Source organism: Phaethon aethereus (assembly GCF_964289735.1).
Source record: "Phaethon aethereus genome assembly, chromosome: 3".
NCBI classification, from domain to species: Eukaryota; Metazoa; Chordata; class Aves; order Phaethontiformes; family Phaethontidae; genus Phaethon; species Phaethon aethereus.
This window is the reverse complement of record NC_138576.1, coordinates 88348891-88365864: the sequence shown is the minus strand read 5'-3', so window position 1 is coordinate 88365864 and position 16974 is coordinate 88348891. Positions and strand designations below refer to the sequence as shown.

The 16974-nt window shown below is 42.1% G+C and overlaps 1 protein-coding gene across 1 annotated transcript in view; it reads left to right on the top strand.

Moving 5' to 3' along the window:
• Positions 1-1797: 1797 nt before the first annotated feature.
• Positions 1798-16974, top strand: part of PLD5 (phospholipase D family member 5) — a gene marked incomplete at its 5' end in the record, with an annotated part of 182219 nt that continues 167042 nt past the window's right edge. Inside the window, one exon of the mRNA XM_081997126.1 lies at positions 1798-1983. Coding sequence (XP_081853252.1) covers positions 1798-1983 — 186 coding nt within the window. The remainder of the gene's footprint in view (positions 1984-16974) is intronic.

Genomic DNA, 16974 nt, shown 5'->3' with positions numbered 1-16974 from the left:
AGTACTATGAAATTGTCTTTTTAGTTTTAGAGGAAAATGCTGTATTTTTTGTTCCTACCCAACTGCTGCTACCACTCATTTATTTTTCCAGCATTTCATGAAGATGCTAGTATTAGGTATTAATAGTGAGGTGTGATCTGAGTTTTGCCTTTATCTTCAGAATTTTGAAAGGAAAAAGTTCATTATCTGTCTGGTTTATGAATGATATTCTGCAGTAATACACCTTGAGCCCAATCACAAGGATATTTTAAATCTGCCTTTTGATCAGATGGAAGTAGAATTCACTCCAGATCAAGTGGTTAGCAGAGAGCTCTTCTGCAATGTTGTCACCAACTAGCCTGAAAAAACTGTTTCACTATTCAAAGGCTATTTTCAGTTAACTGGATTCAAGTGTAGACTTTTAGTTCAATATCACTTTATATGAATACCTCCATCAGTCTAGTTCTCTGGCAAGCTACAAATTGTCTGCCAGCAAATATTCACCAGAAACTGAAATGCTGTTCCGCACACAAGTAATTATGTCTTGGTGCTATGCAAGAAAGTTTTCTTGTCTGTGCCTGATATAGCTTTGCTGAGTGTGTGGGCAATTAGCGAGGTGGCTTTTCATAGTGTGGAAAAGGAAAGTCCTTTTTTCTCTGCTGAAACAAGTTTGAGCTACATAGCAGCACACACCAACTTCTACTAAAAGAGATGGCAGTGAACTCCAGAAACCACCCCAAAACCTCCTTTATTTTAGGAGACAAGTACACTAGGGCTATGGGTATCTACGGGTGTGGGCGCTCTGGGCGGCGTTGTCCAGTGCACCTAAATTGTCCAGTGCTTCTAAACCATAGAAACGGTTTATTCCCGAGGTCTGGCTCTATCTGAGCCGCCGCGGGGGGGTAAGGGCTTCCAAGCGGGACCTGCACACGGAGCTGGGCCCCGGGAAAGGACCAGCAGCTGGGTCAGGACACGCTTCAGAGCACGGGGAGCCCTTGCCCAGGGACGGAGGCGACAGCGGGGCGGACAGGTGGCCCCAGGGCCCGCAGCCCCCGCTCACGGCAGCGGCGAGGGGCGCATCCCGCCCTGGGCAGGGAGGCGGCGCCCCCGGGCCGGGGAGGCCGGACAAAGGCTTCTAGGAGAGGGAGTGGCAGCCAGGGGAGCGGGTCGGTGCCCGCCGGGACAGGGGAGAGAGGGGACGCATGAACTTGCCCAGGGGCGTGGGCAGCCTCCTGCCCCACAGGAGGCGGGGAGGGAGCAGGCGGCGGCAGCCGCCTTCCTAGAAGCACAGCGGAGCTCTCCCGTGCTGCTTTCCGCTTCCCCGAAGGTGGCTGCCGGGGGAGGAGCCGGCCTCATCCCCGGGCGGGCGGTGGCCCCTCCACTGCGCCAACCTGCAGGCGGGCTGGAGCCGGCGGCCCCGCCCGGCCGCCCGCTGCGCGGGGCCGCGCCTCCGTCCCGGGCAGAGCCGCCGGCAGCCGCTTCCCGCTGCGCCCGTCCTGGACTGCAGCTGGCTGGCGGCGAGGGCAACGAGCAGCGGCATCTTGGAGCGTCGTCTTTCCCGAGCGCCCTTTCATCTCTCTCAGTCCGCTCCTCTCTCGTACCTGCAGCCCGTCCTTCTCTCTCCGCTCCTCCCACCTGGTTATTTCCCCTTTCCTCCCCCTTCTCCTACCGTTTTCTGGGGTTTTTTTGGGTGTTTTTGCTTTTCTTCTCTCTCTTCTTCCCCCCTCCTGCTCTGTTTTGGACCGTCTTCGTCTAGTGCCTCTTATTTTCTTGATTTCTTCTGATATTTTTCCTTGGACTTTGCCTTGTCATGTCAAGATGGAAGTCAGGCATGACTGGCTCTCCTCATCCCCCCATGAGGGCTTCGAGCAGATGAGGCTGAAGAGCAGACCCAGGGAGCCTTCCCCAAGCCTCACCAGAGTAGGTGCGAACTTCTACAGCACTGTCAAGCAGCAGGACTACAGTGCCAGTGTCTGGCTGAGGAGGAAAGACAAACTGGAGCACGTAAGCCAGCTTCTGTTTTCCCCTCTTCTTTTTCTTTCTAGACCTCTGTCTAGGTACTCTGTTAGGCTATCTCTCTACCAGCTTGGACTCTGGAAGAAAAGTGTTGCTCCAGTAATTGGGCATGGCATTTCCCAAATGGTAGAGAAAGGAGCTACTTAGAGGTCCCAGACTGGTCAAATCTGAGGTAAATAGGATGCAAGTCTCTTCCTAACTGGAAATATTTTTTAATGTTCTTGGCTTATTCGTTCTTCTGTTTCTGCAAATTCAGCACTGATGTGGGAGGAGGAAGATTGCGATGGTGCAGATGGAGGTTAGAGCATTTATCTCATGGTGATTCTAATGTAGTTCTAGAATTGCTAAAAGAAAAATAGCTTTTTTTAATTCTGGCTGAGATTCCCTTCCTCTTCTCCCCACACCCCCCAGCTTCTGCTTCTTCTTCATGCATGGGACTTTGAAAATATTCAGTCTATGTCAGGTAGAGGAGATTTCCTTTAAGACATGTATTCCTGCAGCAGTAGTACATGACTTAACTAAGTGTGTTTGGGACCACAATAGAACTGGTAGCTCTAAGTGAATATTTTATGAAAATTTAAGGTGCTTCTAAGTATTCCTATCTCAGATGATGTTTGAAAACATTTTTCATGTTACTTCTAACAGCAAGGAAATGGGTTGAGATGACCTGCATACTGTGTAAGAGTTTTCCGAGTAGCTTATTAGATGAAAGCCATTGTTACAGTGTACAGTGCAATCAAAACAGGGAAGTAGCTGCATTTATAGGGATGCAAAAGAGTGTGGATGGGTTTGCACAATGCAACAGTCTGCCATTCTTTATATTAGTAATTTACAATCACAGTCACATTGACTTCAAGAAAAATATTTCTTGTGGTACAGCCACCTGAAGTCTCTTCAGATAGAAATGGTCTCACTACAAGGATGAATTGCCTTTATTACATGAAAATCCTAGATGGCATAGTAGAGTCCTTTAAAGATGAAGCCTGAAAAAAGCTACTCTATCAACTACTTCATGGAGTATTACCCTCCCTTCCCACTAACCTGCAGAGTATTTTGTCCCTGTTAGTGAAATCTTAAACTTGAGTTGTTTACACTCACGGGGAACTGTTGGAAATATCACATTTCAAATGTTGAGAAAAGTATTGAATCCTATCTGCCTTCTTACACATGTTTTTGTGATTCTTCACACTAACAACAAGGCTTCACAGTAGTCAGCTGGTAAGCAGAGTATTCTCCCATTGTGAACCAAGAAGAAAGGTCAATGCCTTATCTCAGTACACCTGATGACTAAAACATAGAAAGCACAGAAATCTGGGCTCTGGCTTTTGTAACAGGTTTTTGCTACATGTGCCTACATGCTGATATATGTCATCAAATGAATGAATATTAATTGGGTGGTGGAAATAATCTGTTAACAGTTTGATAGTTAATTACTCTTCTGGTAGCTGAATACTAGCATGTTCAGATACCTGTATTTTAAATCATACCACAATATTAGGATGGACAAGGGAAATACGCATTCACTTCTCTGAAAATTACAAGTGCAAAACCTTTATTTTGTGTGTGGTTTGGTTGGTTTTGTGTGGTGTTGTTTTCAGATGAAGTCAGTGTTTTGTCACAACAATAATCTTCAATAACCCTGCAGCATTGGTGTGAAGAGCTTTTTCTGTAATCAGTTTGGTATGAATGCATGTTCTTCTGGGGGTTTCCCTCACATTTGGTCAGTTATTTTTATTCCCAGAGCCTATTTGAACAATGTAAGGGGGGGGGGGGGGGGAAATTGGAACACTGGTATTTCTTTCTTACCATGAAGTATTTATTTCATTGATATTTATTGTGAATACCCTGCAGTACATTAGATATGCCAACAGTATATACATGAAAATACTTTGCTTTTCTGATTTAAGGTAACCGCATTACTCATGAGTGTTATAACAGATGGGCTATTGCATAGCTCCCCTTAATGAATGTAAATAAAATATGTATTAATTTCTAGATTGTGTTTTGTTTATACAGTTTTGGAGCAAGGCTGATATTTTCTATTTTCAGATAAATCTTTGAGAGTTTTGAGTGTTTTCATGCCAAAGAAGTTATTTCCTACACTCCACTCTTCCACTCCAAAAGACAAACCAATTAATTTGAGATGCGTCATTTTGAACGGTATAGTCATAGACATGATAGCTTATGGCCAATATTGGATAACGAAGATACACAAACTTCATGAGGTGGATGGGGGACGTGAATACCATTTCATTGCAAGTCCCTCTGAGATAATCATGTTACTTCATATGTACAAAGAAAATCAAAATACAAGGAGTGAGCATTCATGTAGATGCTAATTTTGAAAGTATGCAATCATAAATTTGATGCTACATAATGACAGGTATAGGCAGAAGAAGGGTATATAGTGAGTGTAAGTCAAGATATGCATGAACAGTTTTTGAAGTTTTGTATGTATTCTTTAGGCCTTGTGGATGGGGTTGGGTTTTGCTTCATTGAAATTATTTCTGAAATTAATTTCAATGTAGTTGAATAAAATTGTGCCAGTATATTTTGTATGCTATTTCAAATAAATCCTTGTAGACCACAGTAGCTATAATATATTGACTTTCATTAAAGCGAGTAGCATGACTTATTCATGTGCGATACTTCTTATTAATCCATATATAGTTTGAAGGACTAGAAATCATCTTCTGAAACCAATTTTTATCAAATTGCTTATATGTAAAAAAACCCCTCAAATACAAAAACACTTTGTTTCTAGATTTCAAAACTGCAACAAAAGTGTGGGTTTTGGTGTTGTGTTTTTTGGTTTGATTTCTTTAAAACGGATCTCAATTTGAATAGTGTGGTAAAGAGGTTCAAAATTCAACTGTTGCCATATCTCTTCTGAAAGCACAAAGCAAATTGAGATGCACAAATATGATACAGTTTCTTTAAAACTGTTCAATACTTAATTATTGGCTGACCACAGAGGAAGTCAAAATCTGGAATATATTGCCTGGCGTCTTGCTGATTGATTGTTCTTCAAATGGATCTTAATATAGAATGTCTCCTCATTGGGTAATTGTTTCAGTGGGTTTACTTTTTCCAAGTGGCAGTAACGCAAATTGTACCATACAAGATCTGAACAAAACTCACCTCCATTTTCTTTTGTGAACTTGGACACTGTATTTAAGATTAAATAGATCTGCTTTAATGTGTTTAAAGATGGCCGGTGAGGGTTTTTTGCTGGTGAGGCCTCAGTGGTAGTAGCTGTAGTATGGTAGCTGTAGCTGCTACATGTGTGCTGTAGCTAATGGGTCAAAGGGCCATACTTGTAATGGAGGAAATTATTAGAGGTGTGAGGAACTCTAACATTGCAGATGTGACCACAGTGATGTTGCAGACCTTTGGCTTGAAATTTCTGAGGAGTTGGGGTTGTTCAGAATCTAAGTATCTGCTTCAGCTGGTTCCTCATGCCTTTTTGTGAAATTGTTTGCCTGGTACTGAAAGTGTTGGAGTGAAAACTGTTGGGTGAAATATTCTTAAAGTCTCCTTTGCATAGTCTTTTTTTTGTCTGGTGTCACCTTTTTTAATGAAATGTGAGTTTCTGAAGAGAAAAAGAAGGAGGTAGGGATGAAGAGAAAGAGTAGCTAAGCTGATAGCCTTTAACTGGTGGGAGTTACCTATGTCTGGTTTAATTTACAGCAGCTATCCATCATGTCTGTATATCCTTCGGTAATGAGGAGTACTCTATAACTGCTTTCCTAGTATGTCAGCAAAGAATTCTAGAGAACTTAATTTTAAATAATCAAAACTTAAAAGCAGAACAGATTTCTCTTTAAGCTATCACAGATGTACAACTGGTCTGCATCGGGACCAGTACTTTTAATATCTTCATCAATGACATAGACAGTGGGATCGAATGCACCCTCAGCAAGTTTGGAGGTGACACCAAGCTGAGTGGTATGGTTGACACACCTGAGGGACGGGATGCCATCCAGAAGGACCTGAACAAGCTTGAGAAATGGGTCCGTGTCAACTTCTTGAGGTTCAACAAGGCCAAGTGCAGGGTCCTGCACCTGGGTTGGGGCCTATCAATATGGACTGGAGAATGAAGGGCTTGAGAGTGGCCCTGCCAAGAAGGACTTGGCGGTGCTGGTGGATGAAAAGCTTGACATGAGCCAGCAACGTGCGCTCGTAGCCCAAAAGGCCAACCATATCCCGGGCTGCATCAAAAGTGTGGCCAGCAGGTTGAGGGAGGTGATTCTGCCCCTCTGCTCTGCTCTGGTGAGACCCCACCTGGAGTCCTTGCATCCAGCTCTGGAGCCCTCAGCATAGGTAAGACATGAACCTTTGGGTCCAGAGGAGGTCCACAAGAATGATCAGGGGGATGGAACATCTCTCCTGTGAGGACAGGCTGAGAGAGTTGGCGTTGTTCAGTGTGGAGAAGAGAAGGCTTTGGGGAAACCTTACCGTGGCCTTTCAGTGCTTAAAGAGGACTCATAAGAAAGATGAGGAGAGACTTTTTAGCTGTCTGTCACTTGTTGTGATGGAACAAGGGGTAATGGTTTTAAACTAAAAGAGGGTAGATTCAGACTAGATGTAAGGAAAAGATTTTTTGACAATGCGGGTGGTGAAACCCTGGCACAGGTTGCCCAGAGAGGTGGTAGATGCCCCATCCCTGGAAATATTCAAGGTCAGGTTGGATGGGGCTCTGAGCAACCTGATCTAGTTGGAGATGTCCCTGCCCATTGCAGGGGGGTTGGACTAGATGGCCTTTAAAGGTCCCTTCCAACCCAAACTAGTCTATGATTCTATATATTCAAGCATATATTCTTTTTTATGACAAATACAGGTATTCCTTCTCAAATATGTAGCAGTAGTCTTCCTCTAATAACCTTTAAATGTAATAATTTACTTATTTATGTTATGACATTTTAAAAATTGTCTTTTAAGAAACTGCTTCAAGACTATAACATTTTGGGAGAGCTGATATCAGAACAGTTTTATTTCCTGGAGATCCTCTGTCTGTTTCCTTTACTATTGTCATAATTAGGAGACGTTATTGATAATTCTTGCGTCATTTCTTGTTTTTGCTTAAGGTCTGACCAGCAGCAAAGGCAACATTGGGATTTTCAGATTCTAAGTACTGTTGCTGTTGTGAGAGTTGACTTGACCAGTTGATGTTATGCAGCTGATCAGCATACCGTCATCCCTTTGGCAGCATTGCTATCTAGAGAGAAAAGAGGCTATGAGGTAGCAGGAAGGTAGTATAGTGTGGTAACAGAGGCAGATATCTTACATGCAGGTGTTAGGCCTAAGACAATTTACAACACTTCCTAACAAGCATGGCTGTGGTACTTCTCAGAGCCACATGAACAAATAAAAAATTAAAATGTAACTTTCATTCATCTGTCATAATATCTTTATAAAAGCTGAAATCCCAAATCCAATTCTGCCAGTTCATTTTTGTTATTCAAAAACTAATAGTCCTCTTAGGCAGCCTGTTTTTGTCATTCTTTTTTCTTTTCTTTTCTTACAATACAGGAAACTCTTAAGAAAAACATTGTTGGGCAGTTTAAAATTGCATTTCTGCTCTTGCATGTAAATTAGCACAAGTGTTAAAAGTCGGAGGACAGACTTATAGGCTTTGGAATTTGACATCCTAAGGATGGCAGAAAATACCATGTGGATAAGTATAACCTGTAACGCATAAACTAAGAAGGTGAGCATAGCTTAATGTAAAGCAAGTCGCAGGAGTAGAACTCAGTCAAGCCAAATCACTTGCTGGACAGAGCCAGCTGCTTTAAGTTAAGGGAGAATAACAGAAGGATCTAAATCAGAAGTTAAAAAAAATCATTATACACATTCCCAAGGCAGCCCCTGTCTTGCAGTAAATGCAACACATGGCTTTTTTTTAGTTAAATGAATTGACAGACTCTTTTGCATTAAGCAGGTATACATAACTTGTCATCTGGAATAATGTTGGATATGAAGAAGAGTGAAGTGCACCATGGATGAAGGTATATAAGTGGGGACAATTCAGAGGCTTCTAAAGAGTTGGTTTCCAGCATTTGGAGCTTTTTGATGGCATAGTTGCAGATTATAATTCTCAATGTCTATCTGGTCCTGGAGATGGATATCTATATAGGTGCCTGTCAGCCTGACCTCGGTATCAGGGAAGATTATGGAGCGGCTCATCTTGAGGCTGCTAACAAGCTATGTGCAGAACAGCCAGGGTATCAGGCCCAGCCAGCACGGATTCATAAAAGGCAGGTCCTGCCTGACCAACCTGATCTCCTTTTATGACGAGGTGACCCACCTAGTGGATGAGGGAAAGGCTGTGGATGTTGTCTACCTGGACTTTAGTAAAGCCTTTGACAGCGTCTCCCACAGCATTCTCCTGGAGAAACTGGTGGTTCATGGCTTAGGTGTATTCTTTGCTTGGTAAAAAACTGGCTGGATGGCTGAGCTCAGAGAGTCGTGGTGAACGGAGTTCAATACAGTTGGCAGCCGGTCACAGGCAGTGTTCCCCAGGGCTCAGTTCTGGGGACAGTCTTGTTTAATATCTTTATCAGTGATCTGGATGAGGGGATTGAGTGCTCCCTCAGTAAGTTTGCAGATGACACCAAGCTGTGTGGGAGTGTTGATCTGCTGGAGGGTAGGAGGGCTCTGCAGAGGATCTGGACAGGCTGGATCAATGGGCTGAGGTCAACTGTATGAGGTTTGACAAGGCCAAGTGCCGGGTCCCACACTTGGGTCACAACAACTGCATGGAATGCTACAGGCTTGGGGAGGAGTGGCTGGAGAGCTGCCCAGCAGAAAAGGACCTGGGCGTGCTGGTTGACAGCCGGCTGAATATGAGCCAACAGTGTGGCCAAGAAGACCAACAGAGTCCTGGCTTGTATCAGAAACAGTCTGGCCAGCAGGAGTAGGGACGTGATTGTGCTCCTGTACTTGGCCCTGATGAGGCTGCACCTTGAATCCTGTGTTCGGTTTTGGGCCCCTCACTACAAGAAGGACGTTAAGGTGCCCCAAAGAAGGGCAGTGAAGCTGGTGAGGGGTCTGGAGCACAAGTCTTATGAGGAGTGGCTGAGGGAACTGGGGTTGTTTAGTCTGGAGAAGAGGAGGCTGAGGGGAGACCTTATCGCTCTCTACAACTACCTGAAAGGGGGTTGTGATGAGGTGGGTGTCAGTCTCTTTTCCCAAGTAACTAGCAATAGGATGAGAGGAAATGGCCTCAAGTTGCACCAGGGGATGATTAAGTTGAATATTAGGCAAAATTTCTTCACTGAAAGATTTGTCAAGCATTGAAACAGGGTACCTAGGGAGGTGGTGGAGTTGCTGTCACGGGAGGTGTTCAAAAAGATATGTGGACATGCCACTTTGGGACATGGTTTAGTGGGCATGGTGGTGTTGGGTTGGTGATTGGACTTGATGATCTTGAAGGTCTTTTCCAACCTTAATGATTCTGTGACTCTATGATACAGATTTTATCATTAAAATCAAGGGAACAAACTCCATTAAGTAGAGGGACTTTGGCTTTTTCGCAACAGAAGACTGATATTTGGAATCTCCTGCCTGTAACAGTGGTACTAGCGTGCATTGAGGTTCTTGCTGAAGTAGTAGTATGCAGTTCTCTTCACTGCTGATAGACGGTGTGTGGAGGGTTTCTTTTGTTGAAATGCTGCTTTCCTTGAAGGTGTCTTTCTCTAGTAATGTTTTGTAGAGAAATGTAATTAGAGATGTTTGGACAAGTGGAAAAAGGGGACCAAAATCTTTGAACAGTGTTGGGAAAATACTGAATAGCATTTTAGGGCAGAAAATGTAAAACAGTTTCTTGCTAAAATAGTATGGGGAATTTGAAATCTTGATATTTGGGGGGGGGGGGAAGAAGAACTTACTTCAGTAGTCACCACACATAAAAGTAATTTTGTATTGCAAAATAGTGAAAATATGATACCTAATAGTTAATTTTTCTCTTTCTAGTTGTGGTAGGTTAACCTTGATTGTCTGCCATCTGCTCAACAAGCCATTCTCTCACTCCCCCTCCTCAACAGGACAGGGGGAGAAAATGTGATAAAACATCCTGTAGCTTGAGATAAAGACAGGGACATTGTTCACCAATTACTGTGACAGGCAAAACAGACTCAACTTGGGGAAAATTAATTTCATTTATTGCAAATTAAAAATAGGGTAGGATAGTGAGAAACAAGGACAAGACTAAAAACACCTGCCCCTCTTCCCGCTTCTTTCCAGGTTCAGCTTCAGTCCTTTGCTCCTGACTCTTCTACCTCCTTTCCCTCACAATCCCCCAAGGGGTGCAGGCGACTGGGGAATGGAGGTTGCAGTCAGTTCGTCACACATTGTCACTGCCACTCCTTCCTCCTCACATTGTTCTCGTGCTCTGGTGTGGGGTCCCTCCCATGGGATACAGTCCTTATCAAACTGTTCCAGTGTGGGTCCTTCCCATGGTCTGCAGCTCTTCAAGAACTGCTCCAGCATGGGTCCCTCATGGGCTGCAGGTTTTTCCAGAAATCCTGCTCCTGCATGGACTCCTTTCCATGGGCCACAGCTCCTGCCAGAGCCTGTTCCTGTATGGGCTTTTCACGGGCTGCAGCTTCCTTCAGGGCACATATGCATGTCCTGCTGTGGTTCCTCGATGGGCTGCAGTGTGGATATCTGCTTTGGCATTGTCCTCCAGGGGCTGCAGGGGGACAACCCACTTCATGGTTTTTGTGTGCAGCAGGGGAATCTCTGCTCTAGCACCTGGAACATCTCCTTCCCCTTCTCTTTCACTGACCTTGGTGTCTGCATGGCTGTTAATCTCTCATTTTTCTTGTTCTTCTCTCACGCAGCATTTTTATAGCCTTTCTTAAATACATTAGTGCCAGAGGCACCACCAGTATTGTTGATGGGCCCAGCTTTGGCAAACAGCAGGTCTCTTGGAGCCAGCTGGAACTGGCTGTGTCTGACATGGAGGCAGTCCCTGGTGTCTTCTCCGAGAGGCCACCTCTGCGGTCCCATGTGTCCCAGCTTCTCCCCCCACCGACCTAGCCACGTAAACCCAATACACTAGTCCTAGAAGCTACTCTTTTTTTAGTCTGACATATGAGAGAAACTTTCCATATTACATTAATCTAATGCATCAGTTCTGATGATTTCAGCATCATTTGAAAGTCCAACTCTCCAAAGCTAAAATTAAAACATTTGAGAGGCATAGTCACTGTAACAGCCTTGGCTTCATGTTGTTGCACAAAAAACCAAAACAAGTTGAAGTTTCAAAGTTGTATTTCAATTTGATTTATATATGTATGTATAAATGTAATTCAACTCACTCAAGACTATTTAGAAATTAAGTTTTCTAGTTTCTGAAGAAAAGACCTAAAACTTAAGCAACGTTTGTTCCAGATGCTAACTTCAGTGAAGATATGGGAAAAGAGGTTTTTCTCTACTATGCCTTTCCTAATGCTACCAGCATTAAGGAAAATGCAAGTTACTTTTTTTGCTACTGTCATCCCTTCTTTTTAGCAGCATTGACCATCCTTGTTTGAGGATTTTGAAATAGCAGCTTCAGAAACTTGCAACTTAATCTCCTTGTCTGTTACACAAATGAACACTTCGTAGTTTTCAGTGGTTTGGTCTTGTAGCAGACCATTGACAGTAACACTTCTAAAGATGGCGGGAATTCTGAAGACACTAGGGAAATTATCCTTAGTGAATATCTTCTCACAAATGCAATCCCTTCACTGTCTGTAGGGCATGTCCAAAGAAGCTAGTCTCTGTGTCTGAATGTATGTCTAGATGCGGCCTTCTTCCATTCCAGAACAAGGAATGCTAAAATACTGCAGTGAAAATCTCTTTACCAGACTACCCAAAGATGGAGACGACAGACCAACTCATGGCAATGATTAATAACCCCCACTTCATTGTCATTCAAGCTGGGAAGCCATATATTCTTTCCTAAAAAAGAAAGTTCTGTGCTGACACATAGAGTCCTTAGATCTGTCTCCCCTGATGGAGCCCTATCCTGAGGGGCATGCTTATGACTGCCCACCTCTTGCTCTGCTCTTTTTGTAACATTATTTAAGGTCTGATTCCCAGGCTTTTGAAATAGTTTCATTACTGAGAGGAGAGAAAAAAAAACCCCAAACAAAACAGGTGCCCTGTCTTGGAAGGTCCATACATCCTCTTACACTGAATACTCCCTCTGTCATATTTCAGAATTTGAAAGGAGGATTCTTAAAACGAAATTTGGATTTTCTTTTTTTATTATTATTTTTTGCATTACTAGGTTTTGCATCTCTAGATGACAGCTGTTAGAGTGGGAAAGTGTAACATTAATTTTCCAGTGCAGTGGCATTCCTCTAGTGTATGTAACATTGTGTAGTCTGAGTGGACAATCAAGTCATTTGCAATCTGTCCTTTGCAGTTATTGGGAACTAGCGTAGATTTATTGAGGATATATCTAAATTAGGCAATAGGTACATGCTGGGATCCATATCCCTTAATTGGCCAAACCTGGAACCTGTGCTGCTGCTTGCTCATGACCTGTATGCCCAGGTTTCTGGAATGGGAGAACAATGAAATGAATGTGTACCTAGGTGTTGTCTTATCTGGTGGGGATGCAGTTGAGCTATTTATTGAAGCACTCCCAGATTCACCGGCCTTTATTGTTTTAAAGGAAGCAAGTTAGCCTGCTGTTCCCTCAAAGTGGCTTAAATACTGGGCTGCTTGTGGTTGTCTGAATATCTACTGTGCCTTAGTGGACAGGAGGGCCACTCAGCTAACAGTGAAGAAATATGTGCGAAGAGTTAGGAGAAACTCAGAAGTTCAGGAGGAGGAAGAGAAGGAATGAATGACACATTGGTGCTAGTGAATTAATTAAACCAGAAATTAATTTTTATTAGATCATGAACATATTCCTGGCTTTGTTGGATGCTTATCCATCAAAACTTAGTCTGAATTTTTTTTAATTTTAAGGTTTTATCCTCAGAATTCTTTCACTTTTGTAAAGGTTTTCCAAAAATAACAGGATTTAAGTATTTTTATAAGAATTTGGCTTCATTTGTTTTGATCAATGCATTGTCCAGTTTGACTGTGTAGATAATATCTAGCCCTGGACAGAGAAATATCATAATGGTATTTTTAGCAATACTTCATTAGCTTGCTGTCTGAAGACAGACAAATTTACCTATTTTTTTTTCAACTTTTGCCCAACGTGTAAAACCTTTTCGCTATGTGCAGTTTTTGTAGGTAGATAGGGTTGTGCATTTTACTAACTTTTCTTATTAAAACCAAGACTTTAAAAAGTTCGATTTCTGCATGATGGCAATATAATCGGCTCATAAATACTCATTGTTCTATTCTAGTTTTTGTTGCTATTTGTATTTCACTATTTACAGTTGTAATGAAATGTTTATTGGAATAAAAAAGCTAATGTATTTAAGAATTGCTACTAATAAAACACATAGTGATTCAGATACATTAAATAGGCTGGATTTCCCCAAGGCATTTTAAACTGTTGGGAGGAGAACCAAATGTGGAGCAGTGCTGAGATGGCAATTGTGACTTTATGGGGAATGGGGGAACTAAATGAAGTTTAACTTTCATGATCCTGTTGTTAGTGCAATAAAGGCATATCTACTCAGGGTTATACTCTAACTTGTTTCTGTAAAAGCTAGTATATGCTGTAAAAAGCTTACCATAATGAGCAGATATGTATTTGTTCTGAAATATGTGAATGTGTAAAAGTTAGTAATGTCTTTAGCACTGCCAGCCACAGTAAACATGGCGTGTCTCACTAGTGCTTTTCTTATTAGAGAAATTGTGCTGCTGCCCATTAAGTTCCATGGCTGATCCTTTCTAGGCAGGGGTTTTTTTGATAATGCAATATGCATTATGTGTGCTCAACAGCTTCAGGCATTACTTCAGCTGAGGCTACCTACTTACTTATAGGAATGTTGTTAAAGGTGGCAGTGTTTTAAACCCTACTTCTTCAAATGCAAGTTTGTGCGCTTTTGTTTGATCTTGTTCCAAAGCCACAGTAAAGTCTCCATTGACTCCACTGCTGTGGATTTAAGTAGTACATGAGCTCTATGACGGAAGGCTGTGGATCGGATCAACTGTCAGGGGCTTGGGGCAAAAAAGCAAGTTCAATATATCATGCTAAGCAGTTGGAGGAAAAACCTGTCTCGGAGTCCTCACCTTGTCTTGAACTTTAAGTCTCTGGATCATCAGGCTAATTGCTCGTTATGTTATTTGAGAACTCTTTGCAGTTAACACAGGGGAAAATCCTTGACGGGCTATGAAAAGGACAGAAGGCTTCTTAATATAACAGATGGGATGTAAGACACTGTAAGGTCTATGTGAGCATGAAAAAAATGATATAGATCCAGTTGCCTACCATTTACGTCCACCTTAAGGTGTTTCGTAATGGAGAATACAGAAGAAAGGAAGTCAGACTTGAAACTTTGATTAACTGCCAAGGCTAATGAATGGATACATAAAGAAAACTCAGAAAAACAAAGATACCCATGAAATTATTTCTTTGCTCCCAGTTAGAATACTTCTGTTCCTCATTAGGAAGTGTAGGTAAAAAAAAAGCCCATCATGCTAAAAAACAAATCAAACCTAAACTGGAATATGATCCCGGTTTAATGATAGCAAGCATCATCTGTGTTCATGTTTTGTGCTTATTTAAGTTGAAATGTGCACCTGCTTTAATGATAATAATTGGGAGGGGAACCTCACAAAACAAACCTGTTGCCTCTTATGGAAAATGAATTAGGTGAGCAAAGAGAAGAATGTGCATGGATGTGACTGCTGGCTAAAATAAAGATGGACACTCTTCTCAAGTTCTACTATTTCGTCATGGTTGTTTATTGGAGAGAGCCTATGAGCAACTAGAAAGTCTTGTGTTCCTGGAACGCTAAGAAAATACCTGAGTGATTAGACAATGTATAGAAATTCTGAAACAGCATCTTTCCTGTGGCTTTCTGGTGGCTGCTGAGAGAAGCTGGCCTGTTTAACCTCTTCGTGGGCAGTGATAAAATAGCCAGCATAAATTAGGTTGGGAAGATGAGTGGAATGGAGTAAGTAAAAGGTTAAAGCTCTGTCAGTTTGCTTTAGAACCTGAACAGCTCTAAGTGCCTATGCAGTATGATGGGTGGGGATTTTCTCTCTTTATAAACAGAAGTTGATGTGAATTTGTAACCATGTGCTGCTCATTCACTGTTCCCTTCTGGAATAAAGTGGTTCAAAGGTTTCAAGGCAATGGATTGGCTGAGGTCGCAATCACACTTTTTCCCTTCTTCCCCATCTGAACAATAACTTCTTCCTGCTTCTTAAAGAATTGTCTTATGGCCTACAACACTGTGTTTAGTCCTGTAAACTCTAATATTGAAAATATGCTATCTACTGACCTTTGCGGTCTCTGATGCCTTATGGAAAAGTAGTTTCCCTAAAGTTTCAGCAGGGTTGATAATGCTAAGTTCTGGCAGGATAGTGAGCCTATCCTTCATATCATGTAGACATGGCTTCAGTCATAGTTTGAAGCCTTTGCTAAACTGTGCTGTTTCTCCATGTATCTTTTAATGGAAAACCAGTGTGTTTCGTGAAGAGTTGACTTTTGCTATTTGTGAGATAAGAAGTCATTTGGAGTCAGGCATACAGTCCTGTGCATAAGTGCTGCTTAAAACAGTATGGGATGAAGTATATTCAATGCTGCCTCTATCAGATCTGTGATTTTTAGATCCATGAGAAGATGCACCTTTTGAGTAAGTCCTGTTATATAAATAAAGATTACATAGCCACCCTGGCTGTTGCAGCTGATGGGATGGTTCTAAGGAAACACAACTTGAAAATGAATGGCTTAAAACAAGAAAACAAGAAGAACACTGATGAATGAAAGCCCAACAATTTTGAAATTATTTGCAATTTGAAACTATTTTTGAGGTGATTTATTTGTAGAATGTGACTTCTACCAAATCTGTGATGCTGAAGGCTGATTGGTGCTCATTTGGGATGCTGTGAGTGTAAAAAGATCATCAGTACACCAAAGGCTGTTTCAGGCCCTTACAGTGACGATGATTTATTGTTTGAATAACAACAACAACAATTCTTTTTGGTCTAGCATGAAACGCAGTCACTTAAGTGTTTTGGAAAATGTTACGCTTTTGAACAAAGCAATTTCCTTTGCCAATGTGAGCTGCTGTCCCTGCAGACTTTTCTTTCAATTGCCTGTTGGGCATGTGGCAAGCAGATAGCACCTAACCCTTTCTGTGTTATTTTATCCCATTTTATGCAGTATCGTTCTCTCTGAGCTTTGTTGTCATGGTTTAGTTCCATCAAACAAAGCTGGAATGTGCCAGTCTGTATTCTCTGTCTGTGTGGTATACGCTCTTAATGCACATCCACCTAAATCAATTTGTTTCTGTAACCATATGACAGCTGTAAACCTCTGACTTCTGGAAATTTCAATTTCTAAAGAATATTTTTTCTTCAGGTTGTGTACTCTATTCTGCTAGTCTGTCTGTGCTGGGGCTGTTCCAAGCATTCTGTTTGGCTTTGAATAACTGTTGCGTCATATCCAATTTTTAAAAGGTACTATATTGCAAAACTGTTTTCCTTGTAACTTCTCCATGTTTGGATTTACCTACACAAACCAAAGCCTTTAGTTTCTTCCTTCCTCCTCCCTCCCCCCCCAATTTCACCTCATCACTTCTTTCATGATGCTTGATTTTTAAATTCTTTCTATTTATTCCCTGTCCCCACCTTGCTGCTCTGTCCTCCTGAAATTCTTTGACAAATCCACAGCCCTGTTTTGGTATTGCATGTCACCTTCTGCGATGCACCTTGTGTGGAACTCCCAAGGAAAATACGGTGAGTGAAGTGTGTGTTTTTGAAAACCCTGAAGTTAGAACGAAAATGGAAGGTTTCTGAGTTGTGTGACAGTTTGAGTTGGGTAACAGCTTTGCAAGTGCAGTCCGTAGA